Raw genomic sequence first — 23456 nt, forward strand, 5'->3', positions numbered from 1 at the left:
TAAATTTTGCAAAATGCAAACCTTGAAAAAGTACAAATTTTCAAAGTCCAAACGTAGCATTTATGTTCGGCGGATCAGATCACGTTGTTTCGTACTTTTCCCGACGAGTTGGGGTTTCGTTTTTTAACCCAACAAAAGCTAACGGCGCTACAAAAAACGTGTGCCGACGAACCAACTAAGCCACCAATCAAATCTCGTATATTGATAATTTAAAATATGTTATGGTATAAAAATAATATATTTTAAAATTTTAATAATTATTATATATAAATTTAATAAAATAAAAATATTTTATATTTTTATATTAAAATAAATTATAATATAAATATATAAAATTTAATATTTTGTACGAATTCCCGAATCAACCCACGAGTCATAAAAGTCCGATGATACGGTTAAGTATTTATATAAAAGGCCTCTCATTTTCTACCATTCCTTATCTCTCTCTTTTCTTTACTATCCAAGCAAAAACACTTCCTTAGCTCTCACCATCTTCCCCTCAATCCGAAAAACAAAATAAAAGAAAAAAAAAGATGAGCTCTCAGATTTTAAGATCTGCTTCAAGAGCTGCCAGGTCTCTCCTTTCAGCTTCCAAGACCTCTCGCTTTTTCTCTGGTATAACTTTCTCATCTCATTCTTTTAGTCACATCTTGGTCATGGATTTTTTTATAATATTTATTTTTATTCAAATGAATACATTTCATGTGCAATGAGATTTGGATATTATTGATTTGAAGCTGTTTGTTTTTCAGTTCGCTATTAAATCTCCGATTCCTATCGCTAGTTTTAGATCAATCCTGGCGAAATTTTTATTTGAATATTTTGTTACATTAATTTCAATATACTAATATTAAAATTACTGTTATCATCATCAATACTGTCTTTTTTCCCCATTTTGTATTTCGATTTTGTTTGGATGGAAGTTTTCCTAGTCACCTGTTTGGCAACCTAAACCATTTTTTTTAATTCATATTACTTACTAACTAAAATTTTATTAGTACTATACCGTTTTTTGTTTTCAAGCTGTAAAAAAGTTGAACCGTACTGTTCTTGACGTAGACTCTCAAAGGGGAAAAGATTAGAAGAGGAATGTTACCTTCACGTTTTTTAGTTGTAGAATCAATTCTGTCTTGTCGCTCCTAACTGCTTTGCTTTCCATCCATTACTTACTAAAGAGGAACAGGGAAGGAAAAGATTTATTCCACATCTTTTCTACATCCGTGCTACCTTCATGATCTGTCTTCGCTTCAAATTTATTCATTCTATATTCTTTCCTGCTTTTCATGATTTCATCCATCCATTTGAGGGCACCATTTTTTTCTCTTGAAGAAATGGTCTAAGCCGCCACGTTTTTGGTCTGGTGAAAAAATGTAATGAGGTCAGGGTATTTGCAAGTTGGGCTTGGGCTTAATCCTCTTCCTGGGCCATCGATCTTATGTGAGGGCATGTGTTAGAAAACTACATATGCATGTTATGCTAAAAAAACCCATGCATTTATGTGCTAGTAATTTCTATTGCATTGAATGTGAATGTTTATGCAGAGGAATGTGTGTTTGTACGTGCATACACGTTATAAATTTTAATCCATGGGGTGAAAGTGCTGGTGTTTTAATATGCAAAACGTTCTGTTTTAAGCTACTTAACTTTTGTGTTATGGTCAACAGAAGGGCGAGCACTAGCTGCTGCAGCAGCAGTTTCACGTCGCGGTAAGGTGCCTCTTTTAGCTTCAGCTTATGGAAATGGTGGTTCTGCCAATACATCTAGAGGATGGCTTTCAGGAGTTTTTGCTCTTCCAGTGGCAGGTTTGGATGACTTAATTTTTTTCCTTAATTCTTCTCTAAATTTTTTTCCTCAATTCTTCTCTCTTTTGTTAGTTAATTGATCTGATTTGGATGCATCTATTGCCATTTAGAATTAATTCTTTATGTTATCCCAATCACGTCTTAAAACAAAACATACACGATGGCAAAATAAAAGGTCCAAGTTGAGTTTCTAGATTTACAATTTTGAGTGAAAGAAGAAGAGCCTTGTCTCTTGCTCAAGTTTTAGCATTGTGGCTTCTCGGACCTCTTCAACAATAATTATGCTTTGCATTAGCATGGTAATGGCGAAAATACTTTATTGTGATGCATTTTAGACTTGATTTCTACCGTAAATTTCTCCCAACATTGTGCCCAGATCCCCAAATAGTGCAAATAAACTGGCTATAATCATGTCTCTGCCTGATTTAACTTGATTCTGCTGCCTTTTCTTCTTTTTGCCTTTGCACTCTCTTTTTCATATCCTTCTACTGCCAGTAATAGTTGGGGGAGCTACATCCTTGGAAGGATTTTGATCAGTTGCATGATGATGATGAATTCTTTTATGTGCTGGATAACTCAACTTTCTACCTACTGTTACTCTTGGAATTTTCTAAAACAGAATGAAAATTAGCATTATTATCATGGGTTGCTATCACTTAAAAAGGAAAGTTGAAAATAAGAAACTCTGGCTTTATAATTATGATCTCTGTAGATGAATTCCACCTGCCTCTCCCTTACTAAAGAAAGGTGAAAAAAAAAACCTATGACCTGAATGTTGGTTTGTTTTCATTATCTTTGTAGCTTACATGCTTCAGGAGCAGGAGGCTCATGCTGCAGAGGTAATCCATCACTATTAGATTTTATAGACAATACTTTATTCTTTTTTACTGTTTATGCTGTTCTATCTTTCTATATATATATATATAATTTTTTTTTTTTTTTCATTCTGTTCTATACATACTGAACCATTTTTCTTAATTCAGATGGAGCGCACCTTCATTGCTATCAAGCCTGATGGAGTACAAAGAGGGCTGGTAAGATTCATCTGATCTGTATCATCAACTTAAGATGTCTTCTCAATTATCTTAGTGTTGATTGAAATAATGAATATCAACACTGTTGTATTATCCTATGTTCTTACTTGTTGGCTGTTTCATTTTGCTTGTAGTTTATATTTTAGAATAAAATTAAAAATTGTCTCGTTTTCAAGTTTAGCAGTTTTTTGGGTTGTGAAATGAAACGTGACAGATGGCTGAGCTAAAGCTTGTTTATGTTCCAGATTGCGGAAATCATTTCTCGTTTTGAGCGCAAAGGGTTCAAGCTTGTGGCTATCAAAATATTGATTCCTTCAAACGAATTTGCCCAGAAACATTATGATGACTTGAAGGAAAGGCCCTTCTTCAACGGCCTGTGTGAATTCCTCAGCTCTGGTCCTGTTATTGCTATGGTAAGAGGAACTAGAAATCGTATCTTCTTGTAGTATTTGCTTTGAACTTAGACGAACTAATCTAATTTGCACACAGGTCTGGGAAGGAGAGGGAGTGATAAAATATGGACGGAAACTCATAGGAGCAACAGATCCTCAGAAATCGGAGCCTGGAACCATCAGAGGTGATCTAGCAGTGGTTGTCGGAAGGTATAAGCTTTTGTTGTTGCTATACATTAGTTTTACATGAATGACATTTCACCACCAATCTGAAGCTCGGTTGTTCTTTTACCGTGCAGAAATATAATTCATGGGAGTGATGGTCCTGAGACTGCCAAGAACGAAATCAACTTGTGGTTTCAGCCACAAGAACTGGTTAGCTATACAATTAACGCAGAGAAATGGATCTATGGAGTCAACTGATGAGCCCTTTTTCCCCGTTAATCAGTAGTGCAGGAAAATTTAGTCCCACGTCAGGTATGGGTGGAGGCATAATTTCTAGAATAAGTACGTGTTGATCGAGGTGACCAAACAGCTTTGCCAACTTCATACTCTATTTTTTTGGGTCAAAAGCAATAATCTCTTTTCACCTCTTTAATTATAAAGTGGAAATAATGCAATCATGTTGCAGGGTATTTACATTTTTTATTAAATCATATGGTATTTTTTGTAATTTGTCTTTTACGTTTTATAAAAAAAAAAAAGAAATTAAATATTAAAATAACAAAAAACAGAAGATAAATAGAAATATCAATAACAAAGATCTCAATTGAACGGTTTAGGAGCCCAATGCCTAAAGAATCCTGCTTAATAAAAACCAATATGGCAATAACAGCACGCCACTTAAAGTCTTCAACTTTCCTCCAAAAAACAAAGGCAATGGTCTCCGACGTGGCTGACTCGTATTTGTCAATTAGCAAATGCCATCGTGATTTTGTGGTGCTGAGCTGTACTCGGAATACTCCCTAAATACCGGCAAAACTAATTAAAGACGGACTTGAAATCTAATTATGTTAAACGATCAATGAATTTTAGTGGAAACTTGAAATCCGCCAAGCGACGGCCCTCTATAAAACACCGGTCCCCTTGAAGACAATTTACGCGTTTTCCTGTTGGCGTAACCGCGAAGCATCCAAAGCGTTGCAATATTTTCTTTTTTCCTTCTATTTCCTGCTTCGAAGAAGTAACTTCGAAACCCTAACCCTAGCCCGGGCTTCACCCAAAGTCTTGAATTCGTTTCGCTATCCTCATCGAAGTTCCTCGTTTAATTGCTCTTTTCCACCCAAAGTCTTGAATTCGTTTTGCTTTCCTCATCAAAGTTCCTCGTTTAATTTCTTTTCAAAATCCGTAAGTTTCTCCTTTCAATCCCTTTACCTTTTCTCGAATCTCTCTTATCTAATCTGCAAATTGGTATCTGTATTGTTTGGATGGTGAGTCGATTTCTTTTATTGGTTGGTTGAACACCTGAGGAAACCCTAATCTGGAAACTTGCTACTTCTTTTATATGTTGGTTTGGTGAACGAAGGATTTTTTTTTTGTTTCGTTTGATTAATTCTTAAAAATTTTAGGGTTTTTTAAATTTAACTTTTCGATAGTAAACCTGTGGATGAGTTTTTATCGTGGAGGTTATTTATTATCTAATTTTGATTTTGCAATTACTTAAAAGGTTGTTCCTTCTTGCCTTTCAGTAAGGTTTCTGAGTCTTATCTCTTAAGATTGAGCTGGCTTTTTTAAATATAAAAACAGTTACTTTATTTCAAATTATCTCCAGCTACTGTTTTGGATTAATGCTTTTTACGTTGTCAGATGGCGGTTAAACCTCTTACAAGTGAAGCAATCGCTCTTACAGAAAAGAAAATGGACATGACATTGGGTGAGCTGTTAGCTGTTTGTGCCTTGTTAAGTTATTTTCTTTAGCGACAAAACAGTTTTCTGATTAGTTTTTATTTTCTATGGACTTAGATGATATCATTAAAATGTCGAAAACCCCTTCAAATAAAACCAATAAGCAGCGATGGGCACCTGTAAGAATTTTCTTCCTCAAGAAACACTTTTATTGTTCCACATGTTTAAGTTGATATTCTAATCTGTTCTTTTCTTTACCATCAGAATAAAAGTCAGAAACCTGTGAGTAATGCTGCTAAAGACAAGGCTTTGAAGGTGCCGCAGTATATGGACTCACGGTCCTTTCTTAGACAGGTGTGGGTTTTTAATGATGTTGTTGATAAATTTGTGATACTTTCTGGTTGCAGACATTGACTTCAACTCTTTTTTTTTTTTTCTTTTCTGCGTCATGTATGTTAATCAGGGGTTTCTAGCTCAAAGAAGGTCAAATTTCCAGGGGAACCGGTTCCCTTTGGCAGCTGAGGCTGCACGTAGGGCTCCAGTTGCCCCATTTCGAGTTAGAGCTTTTAATGGTGGTAGGGTGGCTAATTTGAACAAACCAAGGTATATGGATTTCTAATAGCTCATATTGTTGTTTTATGCTAGCAGCTATGATTTCTAATTGCTGGAAAAGTTGTGTTTATGACAACTTACTACACATTTAGTGGCTTATTTTTGTCATTGAATCATTGCAGGTAAAATCGTGGATCTTCTACAATATCAATGACGTCTGGAATGTGTGGTCCTCATTAACTTATTTAAAGTTGCATGCTATGTGGAACTCCCAAATATTTGATTACGTTTCTTGTGGAAAAGTGGCCAAATTTGGATTATCTTGAAAGTGTTTGGTTTTTTCTTGTTAACACTACCCAAAATAGTACGCTTGTAGCATAAGCTTTATATCTATGATGTGCGAAGTCCCTTAATCAGGTTAAGTGGTGCCTATTTTGGAATTGGTTTGTTGCCTTTTGGGTTGGATATTGAAGCCTGGAATGGCAAGTGTTAAATGTGGTTATCATGTTTGAAGAAGGTGGATTTAGAAAAAATGGCACCCGATTATGATGATTGCAATTGCACAAGAGCTGTATACGTGCATTCATTGATTAACATTGTTCATGTAGATTGCGTGTTACATGACTGGACAAACTCTTCACAGGTCTAGAAATGTTAATTGGGTAGTTTGTATTCATGCTAAAGGGGTTATTGCTTTGATTCTGATTTTCTTTATCAAGTAGCTTTGGCCACTTCAGATTAATTAATGACTTTAGTCATTTGGGAGGTTGTATCTCCTTTAATTTAAACAACTAGTTTTAACTAGCCTGGAGGCATGTGGTTTATCTAACAAGCCCTTTTTTCCGAGTCCACTGCTGATGCTTCATCATTCTCATCATGTCTAGAATTTCTGTTACCTGCTTAATTTATGCCTGGGTTTTATCTTGGTTTAAAAACTATGGATTGATTGACACAATGATACTTGATTTAAATGGATAATTTTTAACGAAGAGAGCAGATTGCTGCCTGCCTCTGGCGCCATATAGAAATCTTTGAGCTAGAAATACTGAAGCAGGAAGAATATTGTGTTGGGGAATGTTGAAGGGGCTAAGTTGATTATATCTAGTTGTTTAGATGTAAATTAGACAGCTGTTATGCAAACTTTTGTGGCATCTACGGAATGTGTTGATTTTCTTCAGAAGGCGGGGTTTGGAAGTTACTCAAATGGAAGTTTGCTGCTTGTCATAGTCTGGAGAATTCACCCTTTTGGTTTTCCCCAGTTCTGCGATTGCATTGGAGGACTTTCTCTCGGTTTCTTGTAATAGCCGAGTATTTGCAGAGTGGGGTTTAGACTCTTGATTATGTTGTTGAATTGGAAAAGTTTTGCGGTACATAGGAGTTATATTACCGATGGTTTGTCTTATCTCTCTGCTTATTGGAAATAAATACTGTCTTTCATCAGATGGTAAGATTCTCAAGTCTCAACATTTTGATGCTGATTGCTGGGCATGTTGGGTGAAAGCTAGTCTCTTGTTTGCGTTACCTCTCTGATTGTTTTGTATTGTTTCTGTTATCCAATCATGCTTGTCACTTATGGGTGCAGGATTGGGGCACCACCTGTCCAAAAGAGGGCTATGAATGGAGCTTTTGCAACCAAGGTATTATTCTATCTCAACGGAAGTTATATGTGGTTTGTCATTTAAATTAATTGGTTACTACACTAGTTATGCTTAATTGATGCCAAGCCAGCAATTTTTATCTTTGTAGCCACAGCTGCAGCAGCAGCAGGATCAACAAGGAAATATAGCAACAAAGCAAAGGCCTCAAACACTGGATTCCCTGTTTGCCAATATGAAAGAACAGCGAATGAGGGTATTGTCACGTCAGACCAATGCTGTACAACGTAATGGTGGTGGTCGACAAAGAATTTCATGGGGAAGAGGCCGATTTGGCAACTAAAGGGTGTGAGATGTATTCCATGTGCTGTAGGACAAGCTTTTTACCTTATTCTATTTTGTCATTTCTTCCTACGTGGATGAGAAGCCAAGAGGGTTGATACTGGCTGTTTGTTTTTCACTTTTGCTATCAATATCAACTTGCTCTTTCAAAGCTTTTTATTAGAGAATGTGAGATTCAGTTGTATTTTATAGTTTCATCTGAACTAGTGATGTATATTGGTTTTCTTGCACTTGCTATTGGTTCTTGGAGCCGTTCACATGTTGCACTGGGAGAAGTGTGTGCTTGTAGGCAATGAAATATTTATAGATGATCAATGAATTTTTTGGTCAGCAAAAGGAACTATGATAACTTGCTAAATAGTCCTGTACACCCCCTCCCCGCTAGGCAAAACAGGGGATCGGAGGGTTGTTGGAAAGTTACAAACAACCAAGTGTGCGTTGAAATTAAAAGCATCCGTTGTTAAGGGTTCGAGAAACTGCTCCTTCTTTGAGCCAGAGCATCAGCACATTTATTCCACTACCGAAACGTGTGCGGTACGGTTATCTGGTCAAGCTCAGCAAAGAGAGTCCTGCAATGCGATAAAAAACTAGCACTTGTGTTTTTTGGAATCTGTCTGTGAACCAATGATCCAACTTCCTTCATGGTTCCGAATGACAGTTCCCGCCCCAGTTCCACCTGGATTTCCATTTGGTGATCCATTCGAGTTAAGTTTGTACCACTCGTGCTGGTGGTTTCCATTTGATTCCAACAATTGTTCCGCTTTATAGGACTGGAAAGGGCAAGGCACTCGCCTGCTCGTTCAACAGCCCCTAGTGCCACTCTTTTCTCCTCTAATCTGTCTCAAAATACCACTAAGGTTCTGGGTAGCGAGACATCCCAGAGAATGAAACTAAAATTCCACGGGATCTTGTGGTTAAGAATCCTAATCATAATCATGATAGCCCAATGGACGTAGGAACTGGTAGGCAGCATGGAATATATTATTGTAGTTAGTAAAATATAGAGTAGCTTGCAAAAAATTATAAAGAATCGCAAAAAAGAAAAAAAAATTATAAGAAATGCTGTCAGCGTATTGGCAGCCGGGGGTGTAGCTCATATGGTAGAGCGCTCGCTTCGCATGCGAGAGGCACGGGGTTCGATTCCCCGCACCTCCAATCTCACATTCATATTTCAATTTTTTTTTTCCTATCTTCTTTACATGATCAGCCGCCAATGGGCACACCATATCAAAATCTATCAAAGGCGAACACAATCTCAATCTGAAACTCTCGTTCCTTATCTTCTTCCTTCGTCCAAAGTTAGTAAACCAAAAGGGAAAAAGAATGGAAGCAGAGTGAGTGCTAAGAATCAGAGTGAAAGCAGTGAACAACGAATCTGCGGCGTCGTGAGTGGTTCTGATTGTCGTTCGATGATAAACGCTAGGCTTGATTGTAACAATGCTTACTTAGCTTTGTCTGTTTTCTACGCCATGCGTTCCAGTTTCAACACAGGTTAATTTTCCTTTCTGATTTAATCTTAAAACATTGCAAAATATTGTATTTCTATTTTAGTTTTTGAATGCTTTCGTTGAAAGGCGTTAAGTGAGAAAGGGCTATTGATTGATATAGATGGAAACGGTCAACACTCGATCTTAGTACCTACATTCTACACGACATTAGTTCAGGGATTGGCAGCATCGTTAAGCCTTAAGGGTCTCTGATGCTCTTCAAATGATCGATGATATTTGCCGAGTAGGAATGGACCCAGTTTTTTCTTTGTACTTATTTAGTTCTAAAAGATGTTCCTTTTGATCATTCTGATTGAAAAGACCTTCTGGGTCTTTTTTTTTTTTTTTTTTGTCTCTTTTTAAAGGTTCCTTTTGGCAAAGTTGTTAGATGTCCCATTCAGGTAAATATATTGAAGTTTTTGTTACTGATTTATTGCTTGTTCTGTAATTAAAACTTCTGGAATTTGATGTTCGTTAAGAGTGCTATCGCTGCCACAAAATCTAGGTTGCAGTTGCATAATCTTGAACCTTTATGCACAAATGCCAACCGCAAGGTTATGGTCTAACCAGAGAAAGAAAAGAGATTCATTTTTACCTGCCCAGTAGATTTCTAGTGCTTGAATTACTACCTTCTCTTCTCTTTTGCTAATGTTTTTTATTGTTCTTATTTCCAAAATAAGAAGATAACAAGCTTTTGTCCGGAGGTTGCCTGAATTTTAAGCTCTGTTTCTGCACCTCTATAGAATTTTTTTGCAAAAGTTTTGAAGTCTCAAGCCAAAATTAACGTATCTTTTAACCAAGATTTTACTTTCTGCTTTGATTCATATTCTGCAGATTGTATGTTGTGCCCAATGTCGCTATAAGTATGAGCTTGTTTCCGGCAACATAGTTAGTGTTGACTCAGAAGAAATCGGGTCGGTTTATTTCTGTATGTTTTGCTTTCTGGGATGTTTGACTGTTCCCCAAGAGGTGTAAAATTGTTTGTATGTAACTCGTGTTTTAAACTTCTGTTCCCGAATCTGGTGAAGCTTCATATGCTTCGGCCCCAGGGCATTCATTTTTGGTTGGGTCAGTAAAAAATTGAGCCATCAATATTGGAGATCAGATGTCTGACATTCTGACAATGATCCAAATACCTTTTGAAGCATTTCACTAACTAATGCTGGATCAAATGTCGTAAGATGGTGGCAACAAAACATGGATACTTAGCTACTTTCCTAGTCAAAGCCAAGAGCAATTCCAACTGCTTGCTGGATAACTTGCTTCAAACAGTAGTCTTTTGTATATTAATGTTATTTCTCACATGTAACGAAGATTTGTAAAATTTGCAGCAAATAAATATACTATAAACTAAGAAAACAATGGTGATTTTTTCCCCTCTGGCTAAGAATTATTAAGTTTTTTATGTCAATGAATTAAAAAAAATTATTTGATATACTGATACTAAAATTTTTTAATTTCATCAACGAATTCGAGGATATATCAGATGAAAAAGTAACAGCTTCATATATTTAATCCTTTTGTTTCTTTTTCATTTTTGATTGGGGGTGGTGGCCTCAAAATATTTTCTTCTGCCATTTGTCCTAATTGTTATTCATTTTAAAGGCTAAAGGCTAAAGCTACCATTTTTTGGTTCGTTCGTTTACTCATTTCCAGAGCATTCACGAAATATTATTGAACTTCTGTGTCTTTACCCTTCCTTTGCAAAAAGGTAGATATGGATTTCGCTGCATTATCCAAATCTGCGTTTCGAAAAGATAGCAATGTCCCACGGAATTTATTCCATTCCATACATTTGTTCATCAAAATTTCATGATTGAAACAAATCTTCTCTTCCATTTGATATTTAATGTCACTTAGCCCTACAATTTTCTGTCATCATTCCAAACATTTTTCTCTCCTTTTTCATGGTAAACGCTTTTAGCAGCTGCTTTTCAAGATATCATTGATTTTGGACCTTCACTTTCCCATAGGCTATCGACTGTGAGTTATGACACATTTAAAATTTTAATTCACATAAAAAATATTTTTTTATCGCTACTGCACTATCACACAATAATGCAAGAAAAAGATTTAGATAAAATTTTTAGGTAAAATTTATAAAATTTTTTTATAAAAAATAATTAAATTAAAAATTAATATCGATAAATTAAAATATTTTATTATATAAATTAAGTGTGTAAAATTTATAAAAATTTTAATGAATTTTGATATATTTTATTTATCTTTAATTAATGCTTATAAGCACTTGCTAGTAAAAACAGTTTCATTTTCAGAGAAAGCCTAGAAATGTAATTTTGTTTTTATATGTGATCAATCAGTTTTTTTAACTTCGCAAATAAAAAAAAAAAACACAAATTCTATTTTTGTTTTAAATATTTTTTAGAAAATATATATTATTTTACTAATTCCATTTATAAAATCTAAAAGCTTGATATAATCATCTATGTTAATACTAAATGATATTTTAATATGATAATTTATTAATTTTAATACGATAATTTACTAATATTTTTGTTTCTTTATTTTAATTCTTATTCTAGTTAAGAATGTTAATAAGTAGGAAATGAGACGAATAGAATACTTTTCGTCACCATATTTAAATTTTTATATTATATTTATTTTCACACAAATACTTAACAAATATTTTAATTTCATCTTATTTTTATATTTTAAATTCATCTTATTTTTACTTTTATAGATATTTAATGAAAAAAGATAATCTTTGTTTGAATAATTTTTTTAAAAAATAACAAATAAAATTATTTTTTAACTTTTTATATTTATCTTATATATTTATATAATTTTTTTTATAAATATATATTTTAAATATATATTAGTTATAGTTAATTTATATTATTAAATAAAAAATTAATTTGTTAAATATATATAAATATATAAAATATAATTATTACTATATTTCTCAACCATACATCTACATTTAATAAAAATTTAAAATTATATTCATTCTCAATGTCACTCTCAAAATTAAAAAATTCATTCATATCTCATTAATATAAAAACACATCCTAATTTTAGTGAACTCTTTATTGAAACAAATGATTTCTTTTGAAACTCCAGGCCAGTTTTTTACTTTTCTTTTTTAATCATAGTTTAATAAAATAAAGTCAAAAGCTTCCCCGAATGTTCTGGAAAAAATCATGTAATAATAATTAGAAAAGTACAAAAACCCCCAGAATATCTATTCCCAAACAAGACAAAAAAGACAGTATCAGAAGGTTAGTTTGGTCCAAACGGATCCCAAACCGCCACAGAATCTGGGGACTCCCCGAAGTTGGAGAATATAGATTAAATTTCACCACGTGGGCGATGCGCTCAACGATTCCTTTCTCTCATCATTCAAAAACGTTAACAAAATCTTTTCCTTTTTCTTTTGATTTTGTTTTCAATATCCTCCCCTTTTTTTTTCTTTTTAATTCTCATTCCTCCCATTTTATATTCCCCATTCTTTTCTATCATTTAATTCAAAGGAGAAAGCTTTATATTCGCAACGCTCTTTTCTCGTCTTCTTCTTCTCACCGTTTTTCATTTTCTCTGCTCTGCTCTGTTTTTTTTACTGGATTTAGCATGTCGAAGAACATTCTGGTGACCGGTGGAGCCGGTTATATTGGGAGCCACACGGTGTTGCAATTGCTGTTAGGCGGTTACAGAGCGGTGGTCGTTGATAATCTGGATAATTCGTCGGAGATTGCTATCAAAAGAGTCGAAGAACTCGCCGGTGAATTCGGTCGAAACCTTTCCTTTCACCAGGTTCGTTGGACGGTTGAGCTCGCCGATTTTCACCTTTTTTGTCCATTTTTTTATAAGAAAGAAAATATGTCTTGAGGTGTATTCGTACTCATTTTAATGAGAGACTGCTGAGTTGGTTGCCAGGGAAGGAAGGTTTCTTTAATGTTTATGCTTTCATAGCTAATTTGGAATCTAATTGGTTTAATTTGAATTAATCTTTAAGGCTTGGTTGATAACTGAATTGCTATAGCTCCCAACATGGTGAATTGTAAAATTCGGTGATATGATGTTGAAATTTTTTTAGTCGAAAATTTGTGTTTTTTTTTTTTCGAATGGTTTTTTACGTTTTAATTTGATTGATGAAGGAATTGGTGAATTGATTTATAAATACTTTTGGCTTTGTTTCCATTGAATTGAACTGTGATGGTAACTTATAAATAATAACTGCTCCAAAAAAATTTATCAGTGATTGCTTGAAATTCACATGAAAAAGTTAGGCCTTTTGTCGTTCAAATTGAACAACTGAGTTAGCTATATAATTTGATTAAACAAAGTTACTGGGTTGTCATTGAAGATTCCTTAAGTTATAATAAAGCCTGTTTGGTTTGTTTTTGTGTTTCAATAGTATTATTTTATTGTCAGTAACCCAAAAAGTGTTATTTTCTTATATGTATCTTTACCCCTTTTTTCTAATTTTATTGATTCTCTCTTTTGATTGGGAATGTTTGGATCTAGCTCACTACTAGGCTATACCTGTTATTAATTGCTTTTCTGGATGATATTTAAAAGTTTTACATAATAATTTTTCTTTATTAATTAATTGTTAACCTTTTATCATCTTGAAACTTGCAGTTCAAGTATATACACACACACAGGAAGGACCAACTTATATAGTATAACTCTTTTTTAATTTTACATATTTTTTTAGTCATTGATTTTTAGTTTTCGATGTCTCTCTTATCCCTTAGATATGTTAAAATCAAATGTTAGAAAAATGTATAAAACTAAAAAAGAGTTACATTGTGTAAATTGATCTTTTATATATTTGTCCAAAGAAGCAGATAAACTGCTATAAATACAACCACCGGTTTTTTTACTTTTCTTAAGAATAAAGTGTATATTGGAATTTGTCTGATTTTGGCCAATAATCAAAATCCATCATGTGCTGCTAAATCATTGTAACTATACTGTTGTTTAAAGAAAATATTATATCATTATATTATTATTTACGTGCCCAAGTTTTGTTATGAACTTGAATCTGTGATGGCCCTAATGTTTGAATTTCTACTTTCAACTGCAGGTGGACCTTCGGGATAGACCAGCACTCGAAAAACTTTTTGCTGAGACAAAGTACCGTTTGGAATTTATATGTGGTTTTTCTTTTGCCTTTTCCTCTTGCTCAACTTCTAAGGTTATTAAGCTTATGTTGCAGGTTTGATGCTGTGATTCACTTTGCTGGACTAAAAGCAGTTGGCGAAAGTGTACAAAAACCATTGCTCTATTATGACAACAATCTCATTGGCACAATCACTCTGTTGGAAGTGATGACTGCACATGGATGTAAAAGTGTACTTTTCTCTCCCTTCCTTCTGTATGATAGATCTGCAGCGATATAAGTTTGGGTATTACAAAAGAATAAATAAATAAAATGCAGTTGTCGGCCTTTTGTTTCTTTGCATCGCTATTAATACTAGAGATAAAAAGAAATGCACTTTGATTTCTTCTGTATCAATTCAAAGATTCATGGATAGTTGTGTAACTTCAGATTGTGACCCTATTGAATCTAGAATCAGTTTATGAATTTGTATAATTCATTGAGTTTCATTTTGGGTTTTAGAACCTGATTAATCTTCTAATTTAACACATTTCAGCTTGTATTTTCATCATCTGCCACTGTTTATGGCTGGCCAAAGGAGGTTCCATGTACAGAGGAGTTCCCCGTGGCTGCAGTGAATCCATATGGACGAACCAAGGTATGCACTGATCATTTCTTAAGTGCATACTCGTTAGCAACTCAAAAAAACAGTATGGATAAATAAAGAACTGTCAATGGTCATTCTGATTTTACTAGTATTGTTTATGAATCTTAACGGGTACTTAGGCATTTGTCAATTAACATGTTCTCCCATAGCATCATCTGATCATTTCTGACATGGTTTGTCTTTCAGCTTTTCATAGAAAAGATCTGTCGTGATATCCGTGGTTCTGATTCTGAATGGAAGATCATACTTCTAAGATATTTTAATCCTGTTGGTGCACATCCTAGTGGCTCCATAGGTGAGGATCCCCGGGGTATTCCAAACAATCTCATGCCTTTTGTGCAACAAGTAGCTGTTGGGAGGCGACCAGCATTGACAGTGTTTGGAAATGATTATTCAACAAAGGATGGTACTGGGGTAAGTTTTTATCAGTAACAATGGGTGTTAGATTCCAATGAATCTCATCTCATATTTCAGATTTGGTTTTAAATATGTGTAGGAACTGTAATATGATATTGAATTCTGTTTAGCTTCCATCTATAACTTTCCTTGTCAATTAAGCTTTATACATTAAACTCCTAACATTTCCTTGGATTCCTTGTATACTTACTCTATACTCCTTAACACTGGGAATCCATGCATCTTCCCACAGACTCACTTAATCCCCATTTGCACTGGCCACATCATTCCTTTATGCAAACGCCTTTTTTTTCCTTATAATAAATTAGACCATCCCTATGAAGCTCTGACTTCCTTTTTGGCATTAAGAGAGGAATTTGTAGAAAGTATGTGCCTTGTAACATTTTGAACCAATATGCTTCAGGACTTTTTTTGTTATTCTTGCTCTAGCTTTGACAATTTTTTTTTCAAAAAAAAAAGAAAGAACTTAAACATGCATTTATTAGTAAATTTTGATTCGAGGTTTTGATCACTTTGACAAAGAGCTGATACTTATCTCTTTTCAGGTACGTGATTACATCCATGTTGTTGATTTAGCAGATGGCCACATTGCTGCACTACGGAAATTATCTGATCCAAATATAGGTATGTTCACATTCTTTGTTTTGTTAAACGTAGTCCATTGTTATTCATTTTCCTTTTATTTTGTACTTAATTGTCTTCTATTTAATGCTGTCTGTGACTCTGTTAAAATGCCTCAAGTATTTGGTTTATAGTAGCATAGCAGAGTCATATATTGAAGTGGTTCTTTCTTATTTGCTCTTTTCTGTATTTACAACTATATATTCGAATATATACAAAATTGAGGCTAGAATTCCGTAGAATCAGTCCTTTATTAGCTATGGTATTTCAGGTTGTGAGGTCTACAACTTAGGAACAGGAAAGGGAACATCGGTTTTGGAGATGGTTGGTGCATTTGAAAAGGCATCCGGGAAGGTATTGCTTCCTTGTTCCCTTGTCTTCGTATCTTTTGAGTTATACTCATTGATTATTCTTGGTATTTAGTTAACATGCCAAATTTATTACTTCAATCAGAAAATCCCTCTTGTAATGGCTGGACGTCGACCCGGTGATGCTGAAATTGTTTATGCTTCAACGAAGAAGGCAGAGCGTGAATTGAATTGGAAGTAAGAGCTCACATACATGCAAAATTTAAGTTTTTATTATCTTATAACTCTTGCATCAATTATGTTGTGGCTGCAGGGCAAAATACAGTATTGAGGAGATGTGCAGGGATCAGTGGAACTGGGCCAGCAAGAACCCGTATGGATATGGGAGTCCTGATTCAACTCACTGAGTGCCACGATTCTTATCAAGACTTTTCTGAGATTAGGTTTTTCTAACTCTTACTATTCACAGATTTTTAGGCGATTATCATTTAGATGGTGATGTTACGATTATAGAGAATAAGAGGCAATTTGTTTAGGTTGCTGGGCTTCAATTGCTCTGAAGCTTATGTTGCGCCCATCATCGCTAGTAATTTCCTTTGTGGCTGTAATCAAAAGCAGTAAATTGTTTTTTACCCTGTTAAATGAACATGAAGTACAACTGTTTTCAATGACAATGTCCTCTTTGTCCTTTGTCATCTTTTATGTTGAGTAAAATTTTATTTATAGTAAAAAAAATTATATATAAATTTAATAAAAATAAAAAATATATTTTATGTTTAATATATAAATATAAATTATAACAATAATTTTTATATTTTATTCGCATTTCAAAAACATTGATACATTAACGGATAGATCTACATCATTGCCTGATTAAAGTATTTGACGCTGGAGTTTGAACCTAGTAGAGGTAGGGAAGGGGCCACCACTAATGAAGGCAAGAGGCAACGGTAATACTGGACAATTTTAAAAGATGGTGGGTCCTTTTATTTGGGTTTTAATTTTGGAAGCCTGGACTATAGACAAATGTGAAATTTGGGGGGAAAACCCAAACTTTAGGAATTCAATCGTGAGTAATTTGAATCTCTCTCTCTCTTTTTTTTTTTTTTAAAACTTATTTTCAGTTGTATTGTGTTTATTTATTCAGGTTTAGTTTGGATTCTATTACCGCACTCTGGTGCAATTAGGGCTCAAATTTCATTGCCTTTTAATCTTTTATTGAAAAGGGAAGGATTTAAGATAGTCAATTCTCTTGCGATAAATAAAAAATAATGATAATTTTCAATTATAATGATTAATAATTTTTGGTAGAATAATTTATTATCATATTTAATTTTATCATCATTATTAAACTTGTGTTTAAATATATATTTTTATCATTAATTTTTATATTATCTAATTTAATTGTTATAGTATTTAATTTTATTATTACATTCGTTTTCAATCTTATCTCCATTTAAATGAACTTTGATATAATTATAATTTATTTTTTAAATTAATTATAGTCACATTTTAATCTAATTTACTATTACAAGTTTGACTTCAAAAAAATTTAAAGCACCTTAAAGTGATATTTTTTTCGGAGGATAAAACTTTTAAACTTAAAAACAATAACTATCGATAATTCAAAAAAAAAAAAAAAGAAAAGATTTCTCAAAAAAGTTCAATACTTTAAAACATGAAACACCCAAACGCAGCCTTAGTAATAGGTAGAAATTAGGAATTGACTTTGCAGCGAAACTCGCGAGTCAAAAATCTTCTTACTCAACCACCCGTTACCTCCGGCTTTGCTTAATCTCTTTGTCGTATTCACTCGTCTTACTGTTTGATGCCATGGACGTGTAGCTTCACTTCAAACAACAAAATAAATACAAACAGAAAAAGAAAAAAAAACCCGGTGGAAAAATTATCAAATAATAATAATAAAAAAAAGCGCTTCATTTTAAAGCCAGGATCTTTATTCTTCTCCCACTTCAAAACCTCAAAAAATTACTCTGAAGTCTATTTCTCTTTCTGTTTCTGTAGAAGGCATTTCTTTTGGTTCTCGCACAGATCTGACGGTGACGTTTCTTTAATTCATAAGGTCAGATCTAGCTGATCTGAATCCCTTGTCGTTTTAGTCACCGGCACCGATCTTTGCTTCAAAAGAAAAAAAATGGAGAATTTGATTTCTCTTGTCAACAAGATTCAAAGAGCTTGCACGGCTCTTGGTGACCATGGAGAGGCAAGCGCATTGCCTACACTTTGGGACTCTTTACCAACGATCGCCGTCGTCGGTGGTCAGGTCTGCACTCGATCTTTCCTTCTCTTTTCAATTTTAGTCAACTGTTTTTTTATCTTTCTTGTTTTATTTTCGGCTGATCTGAGATTTGAATTTCAACAGAGTTCAGGGAAGTCTTCGGTGCTGGAGAGCATTGTCGGCAAGGATTTTTTACCGCGTGGATCCGGTAAAAAACATTTACCGCATTAAATCAATTACTCCTGAGTGCTCGCTAAAAACTACTACATAAGAAACTGATTATTTTTTCTTCTTTTTTTGGGTTAAAAATTAATGCAGGAATTGTTACTAGGCGACCTCTGGTGTTACAGCTTCACAAGAGTGATGAAGGAAGCAGAGAATACGCTGAGTTTCTTCATCTTCCAAGAAAAAGATTCACAGATTTTGGTAAATTTCTTGTTCTTTTGGTTTCCATGTCAGATAAATCCTAGATCTTAACTATATTATTATATGTGTTATAGCTGCTGTTCGGAAGGAGATTCAAGATGAGACGGATAGAGAAACTGGCCGAACCAAACAAATCTCCAGTGTTCCAATTCATCTTAGTATATATTCTCCCAACGGTATGATCCGGTTGTAAAAATTTATCCTTTTTATTTGGTAGATTATTTGATTGTTTGTAAATTTTCAAGATTTTTTCTTTACTTATTAGGGTTTTTTGTTTATTTTGTTGCAGTTGTTAATTTGACTCTGATTGACCTTCCTGGTCTAACCAAGATAGCAGTTGGTAAGTTACGGAAAAGCCTAGTAAATTTACAGAAAATGCCAAGCCTTAGATTACTTTAGCTCAATTTTAGTCTTCCATTATTGATTGGCTGATAAGTGTAATCTTCACAATTGCATTTTTTCTTTTCCCCTGTAAAATTCAAATATAATAACTATAGCTTTTTACCACTTTTGCACTTTTAAATTTAAAAAAAAAAAGAACTCCCTTTTTTTGCCTCCTCATCGCAATATAATTTGCAAAATTCTCTATTACTTTGTATAATATTATGTGAAGTTGACGGATCATCTACTTGAACACAGAGGGTCAACCAGACAGCATTGTGCAAGATATCGAGAATATGGTTCGTTCCTATATTGAGAAGGTAAAATAAATTTTTTTTTCTTGTGTAAGTCCAGTGCTCCAGTTCCAGGAAAATTTATTTCAATAAGATTTACTATGATGTTACAGTAGACTGCCTTTTATGATAAGATATATTTTTAATGTGATTTCTGTTCAAGCCGTAGGAAAAGTAGATTGTGGATAGATTTTTTCTGTATTGCTTTTTCCTCTTTCCCCCAATAAATTTGCTGTGTACATTCTTTCATGGTTTATGCAAAATTGGAGGCTGAACAGTGTTGCACTACTTTGTTTGTTGAACTTTTTATGCAGCCCAACTGTATAATCTTAGCAATTTCACCTGCTAATCAAGATCTTGCTACATCAGATGCAATTAAAATCTCTCGTGAGGTAGACCCTACAGGTATTCTTTTGCAATACCAGTTCATTCTATATTATTTTTTCCTTGCCATGCACCTTAGGATTATCATCTTCTCTGCCTTTTCATTAGTAATATCATAGGGAGCCATGGGTGGTTTTAAATTTATACTCCTATCGTAAAAATTGCTATGATATGTAAGCATTTTGGCTTATGGGTTGTTCAAAGGATTATGGTTGCACATTTTGGATTTTCTAATATTAAGCATTGGTAGAAACCTTTCAGGGGAGAGGACTTTTGGTGTGTTGACAAAGATTGATCTGATGGATAAGGGCACAGATGCAGTTGATGTAAGTTGATTAATGCATGATTTTGACATGCTAAAACCGTTTAAAGTCTTAAGTATTGGATGCCTTAGGCATTATCATGTTCTGATTCATATGTCCAATGATTTAGATATTGGATGGAAAATCTTATCGGCTGAAATTCCCTTGGATTGGTGTTGTGAATCGCTCACAAGCAGATATTAACAAGAATGTTGACATGATTGCTGCTCGGCGTAGAGAGCGTGAATATTTTGCTAATACGCCAGAGTATAAGCACCTTGCTCACAGAATGGGTTCTGAGCATCTTGCTAAGATGCTCTCAAAGGTATGTTCCTGGGCATTTTGTGCATGTTTTATTTTTGTTCTATACTTTTTTTATCCTTGGTTTTCTCTTGCAAAGCTGCAAAGGTCCAGACTGGGTTCAGCGTTACCTATTCTTCAGTTGTATTAAACTAGTCATTCGGGTTAATTTTTCAGCATTTGGAAACTGTAATCAAGTCCAGAATACCGGGCATTCAGTCTCTTATAAATAAAACAATTGCCGAGCTTGAAACTGAATTGAGTCGCCTTGGAAAGCCTATTGCAGCTGATGCAGGCGTAAGTGTGTTCCTCCTGTTGTGTGTGTGTGTGTGTGTGTGTGGAGTTTGGATTTCTTTAGCTATTCCACTTGCAGTTGATTATCAGTTATATTTCTTTGAGAATTGGTGATGGTTGAGATGCTTATACAGGGTAAGTTGTACACAATCATGGAGATTTGCCGTCTTTTTGATCAAAATTACAGAGAACATCTGGATGGCGTGTATGTATCATATGTCATGTTTTTACCATCCTTAAGTCACCTGTTTACAGCTTCATTTGTTTGTGCTATTCTTTGTCGAGATTCTATTTTGACTTGCATTGTTGTTAACAGGCGTCCTGGTGGTGATAAGGTTTACAATGTTTTTGACAACCAACTACCTGCTGCTTTGAAAAGGTTGCAATTTGACAAGCAACTATCAATGGAGAATATTAGGAAACTCATTACTGAAGCTGATGGATATCAACCCCATTTAATAGCTCCCGAACAAGGGTATCGTCGTTTGATTGAATCTACTTTAATTACTATCAGAGGCCCTGCTGAGGCTGCAGTTGATGCGGTATGAAAGAAACTTTTAGAAAAATGGTATATCATTTTGAATTTGGCATGTGGTGATTATTTTGGTCTTCCATTTCTTTTTTCCTTAGCATCAGTTCAGTTTTGATTCTTTCCCTACAAAACTTTTTAAAAAATCGAGATTTTTGGGATGTTGTTTTATTTAGTTGTCATACACCAAAAATGTTGGTAAATGCTATTAAGGTCTTCATTGCTTTTCCCTTTCTGGCTTGTTGTGTTTACCATTCTTTCCCACCTTGCCCATATCGTACAAATCTTTAGAATTTACTGGAGATAACTCTCTCATTTCCTGGGTGGGAAAGGATCATGGATGTGTAACTGAACTCCTGTAGGTTTTATGCTCTTTTGAAGAAGGAAGCGTGATTGGTGTCTCCACATTGAATTCATATCCACTCTAAATATTCCAATTACATAAATGTTCTACTACATATTTTTTCTCTTAAATTTTTAAATTACTCAGTGCATCATGCTTGTCTTATATTCATGCTTCAAATTGGATTGATTTCATTTTTCACATTTTTCAGATTCATTCCATTCTGAAGGATCTGGTTCACAAGGCTATAAGTGAGACTCTAGTATGTTCCTGTCTTTCCTTATCTTATTCTCATGTATCAAAGAAATTATGCCTGTTGGAGGATTATAATAAATCATACCATTAACCCCATTTTGTTGTTATCTTTTGAACTTGAGTATATTATTCTTCAAGCTGGTCGTGGTATATAAGCTGCAATTTGGTTTGGTTTTCAGGAATTAAAGCAGTATCCTGCTCTCAGAATAGAGGTTGGAAATGCTGCAATTGAGTCTCTCGACAGAATGAGGGAACAGAGCAAAAAAGCAACACTTCAACTGGTTGATATGGAATGTAGTTACCTCACAGTTGATTTCTTCCGAAAGCTTCCTCAAGATGTTGATAAGGGGGGGAACCCGACACAATCAATATTTGACAGATACAATGACTCGTACCTGAGGAGAATCGGTAGGTTAATATAGACACACACACACACAAAAGAGAAAGTTTCTTGAAGGACAGATCTCAATTGTTTGAAATTTCAACGAAGGATATTAAAAATTCAATGCATTTTTATTTTTTATCATGGTTTCTCTGACAATGTATGAGCAGGAACAACCGTTTTGTCTTATGTTAATATGGTCTGCGCTACTTTGCGCCACTCCATTCCAAAGTCCATCGTTTACTGTCAAGTTCGTGAAGCCAAAAGAAGCCTGCTTGACTTTTTCTACACTGAATTGGGTAAACTGGAGGTAAGAATGCTTCTCTCTTACCATCTTCATTCATATGTACTTATTTTGGTAAAACAGATGATGGGTATGATTGGTTTCTGGGAAAATTTTTGTAGCAAAAACGACTATCAGCATTATTGAATGAGGATCCGGCAATTATGGAGCGACGCAGTGCTCTTGCGAAGAGGCTGGAATTATACAGGAGTGCCCAAGCAGAAATCGATACGGTGGCTTGGTCCAAGTAAACTGATGACATTTGATTGATGGGCATCATGCTACATAATTCTTGTAGCATCATTCTTTCATTTACGAGCAGAGTTACACTGGCGATTGGGGAAGAACGGGAAGGGCTATTTTGTTGCATTTCATGAAGTCTTTCCACAAAGCAACATCATTTGTTGTTTTTGCTGCATTTTTTATTTTCGCTTGTTTTAAAATTATCATTTCAAAAGGCTTTTTTTGTATATTTTAAATTTTCTAAAAGTAATCCTTTAATTATCGGTGAATTAAAATAGTTAGAATATTATGTCTATTTAAAAGGAAAATTGCGTTAAAAATTTTGGTAAGTGAGAATCTCTTTTATTTTAATTTTTTGTAAGAAAAAAATTTGAGAGTAGATAAATTATATATTCGATATGATTTTAATAAATGATTATTGATAAAATTTAAATTTAAGAAATTTTTATTTAGAATAATAATTTTAATTGATTGAATCTGATAAAATTTTATTTATTTATTTATTTTATCTTCTTTGCCACTAATTTGCTTGTATTTTAAAATTTTTTTACATCAAAACCCATTTGAAGACCACAATCGTAAGCTTACTTTCTGCTGGTTGTAATTTCCGACTGCCTTGACACATCGCGTTTCAATGAAAATAATGTTACAGGAACAGAATTATTAGATACGATG

General features: G+C 34.1%; 4 protein-coding genes and 1 non-coding gene across 10 annotated transcripts; all 5 read left to right on the plus strand.

Moving 5' to 3' along the window:
• The first annotated feature begins 433 nt into the window (after positions 1–433).
• Positions 434–3901, plus strand: LOC111278924 (nucleoside diphosphate kinase 3-like). Of its 2 annotated transcripts, XM_022865687.2 has the most exons (7): positions 434–615; positions 1665–1802; positions 2604–2641; positions 2786–2836; positions 3082–3249; positions 3326–3438; positions 3528–3901. In XM_022865687.2, exons 1-7 carry the CDS (start codon positions 534–536, stop codon positions 3649–3651), a joined length of 714 nt encoding a protein of 237 aa, XP_022721422.2. In that variant the 5' UTR covers positions 434–533; the 3' UTR covers positions 3652–3901. The 2 variants fall into 2 exon arrangements, with proteins under 2 accessions (XP_022721422.2, XP_089602319.1); XM_089746193.1 differs by lacking the exons at positions 434–615; positions 2604–2641 and having other exon boundaries at positions 3528–3848.
• A 426-nt stretch (positions 3902–4327) lies between these two features.
• LOC111278932 (uncharacterized) lies at positions 4328–7792 on the plus strand. Of its 4 annotated transcripts, none has more exons than XM_022865708.2 (7): positions 4328–4575; positions 5035–5101; positions 5191–5252; positions 5338–5427; positions 5537–5676; positions 7208–7262; positions 7372–7792. In XM_022865708.2, exons 2-7 carry the CDS (start codon positions 5035–5037, stop codon positions 7561–7563), a joined length of 606 nt encoding a protein of 201 aa, XP_022721443.2. In that variant the 5' UTR covers positions 4328–4575; the 3' UTR covers positions 7564–7792. The 4 variants fall into 4 exon arrangements, with proteins under 4 accessions (XP_022721443.2, XP_089602320.1, XP_022721448.2 ...); XM_089746194.1 differs by having other exon boundaries at positions 7378–7792; XM_022865713.2 differs by lacking the exon at positions 4328–4575 and adding an exon at positions 4584–4658 and having other exon boundaries at positions 7378–7792.
• An 852-nt stretch (positions 7793–8644) lies between these two features.
• TRNAA-CGC (transfer RNA alanine (anticodon CGC)) lies at positions 8645–8717 on the plus strand. The gene has a single exon. It is a non-coding gene; the product is annotated as a tRNA-Ala (tRNA).
• Positions 8718–12388: 3671 nt separating this feature from the next.
• Positions 12389–16822, plus strand: LOC111278952 (UDP-glucose 4-epimerase GEPI48-like). Its single transcript, XM_089746195.1, has 9 exons — positions 12389–12820; positions 14100–14149; positions 14232–14367; positions 14671–14772; positions 14968–15195; positions 15744–15822; positions 16091–16173; positions 16273–16364; positions 16441–16822. The coding sequence occupies exons 1-9, from the start codon at positions 12638–12640 to the stop codon at positions 16532–16534; spliced, it is 1047 nt and encodes a 348-aa protein (XP_089602321.1). The 5' UTR covers positions 12389–12637; the 3' UTR covers positions 16535–16822.
• A 1048-nt stretch (positions 16823–17870) lies between these two features.
• LOC111278959 (dynamin-related protein 5A) lies at positions 17871–23074 on the plus strand. Of its 2 annotated transcripts, XM_089746196.1 has the most exons (16): positions 17871–18411; positions 18511–18574; positions 18685–18792; positions 18867–18968; positions 19082–19132; positions 19432–19493; positions 19781–19871; positions 20112–20176; positions 20283–20477; positions 20630–20749; positions 20881–20951; positions 21063–21288; positions 21830–21880; positions 22053–22281; positions 22426–22565; positions 22661–23074. In XM_089746196.1, the coding sequence occupies exons 1-16, from the start codon at positions 18283–18285 to the stop codon at positions 22787–22789; spliced, it is 1833 nt and encodes a 610-aa protein (XP_089602322.1). In that variant the 5' UTR covers positions 17871–18282; the 3' UTR covers positions 22790–23074. The 2 variants fall into 2 exon arrangements, 1 of the variants encoding a protein (XP_089602322.1); XR_016329098.1 differs by lacking the exons at positions 22426–22565; positions 22661–23074 and having other exon boundaries at positions 18024–18411; positions 21063–21314; positions 22053–22139.
• Positions 23075–23456: the final 382 nt, after the last annotated feature.

This window comes from Durio zibethinus, chromosome 17, assembly GCF_047325235.1.
Source record: "Durio zibethinus cultivar Kanyao isolate XHJ-2024 chromosome 17, ASM4732523v1, whole genome shotgun sequence".
NCBI classification, from domain to species: Eukaryota; Viridiplantae; Streptophyta; class Magnoliopsida; order Malvales; family Malvaceae; genus Durio; species Durio zibethinus.

Coding starts and splice junctions, on each gene's coding strand:
- LOC111278924 (XM_022865687.2), top strand. CDS start 534: ATGAGCTCTCAGATTTTAAGATCTGCTTCAAGAGCTGCCAGGTCTCTC. Junction 2,837..3,081: donor ATGGAGTACAAAGAGGGCTG/GTAAGATTCATC, acceptor TTTATGTTCCAG/ATTGCGGAAATCATTTCTCG. Junction 3,439..3,527: donor CTAGCAGTGGTTGTCGGAAG/GTATAAGCTTTT, acceptor TTTACCGTGCAG/AAATATAATTCATGGGAGTG.
- LOC111278932 (XM_022865698.2), top strand. Junction 5,102..5,190: donor GAAAATGGACATGACATTGG/GTGAGCTGTTAG, acceptor CTATGGACTTAG/ATGATATCATTAAAATGTCG. Junction 5,428..5,536: donor CACGGTCCTTTCTTAGACAG/GTGTGGGTTTTT, acceptor TATGTTAATCAG/GGGTTTCTAGCTCAAAGAAG.
- LOC111278952 (XM_089746195.1), top strand. CDS start 12,638: ATGTCGAAGAACATTCTGGTGACCGGTGGAGCCGGTTATATTGGGAGC. Junction 14,368..14,670: donor CTGCACATGGATGTAAAAGT/GTACTTTTCTCT, acceptor AACACATTTCAG/CTTGTATTTTCATCATCTGC. Junction 16,174..16,272: donor TTGAAAAGGCATCCGGGAAG/GTATTGCTTCCT, acceptor TACTTCAATCAG/AAAATCCCTCTTGTAATGGC.
- LOC111278959 (XM_089746196.1), top strand. CDS start 18,283: ATGGAGAATTTGATTTCTCTTGTCAACAAGATTCAAAGAGCTTGCACG. Junction 18,969..19,081: donor TAGTATATATTCTCCCAACG/GTATGATCCGGT, acceptor ATTTTGTTGCAG/TTGTTAATTTGACTCTGATT. Junction 22,282..22,425: donor CTCGTACCTGAGGAGAATCG/GTAGGTTAATAT, acceptor ATGTATGAGCAG/GAACAACCGTTTTGTCTTAT.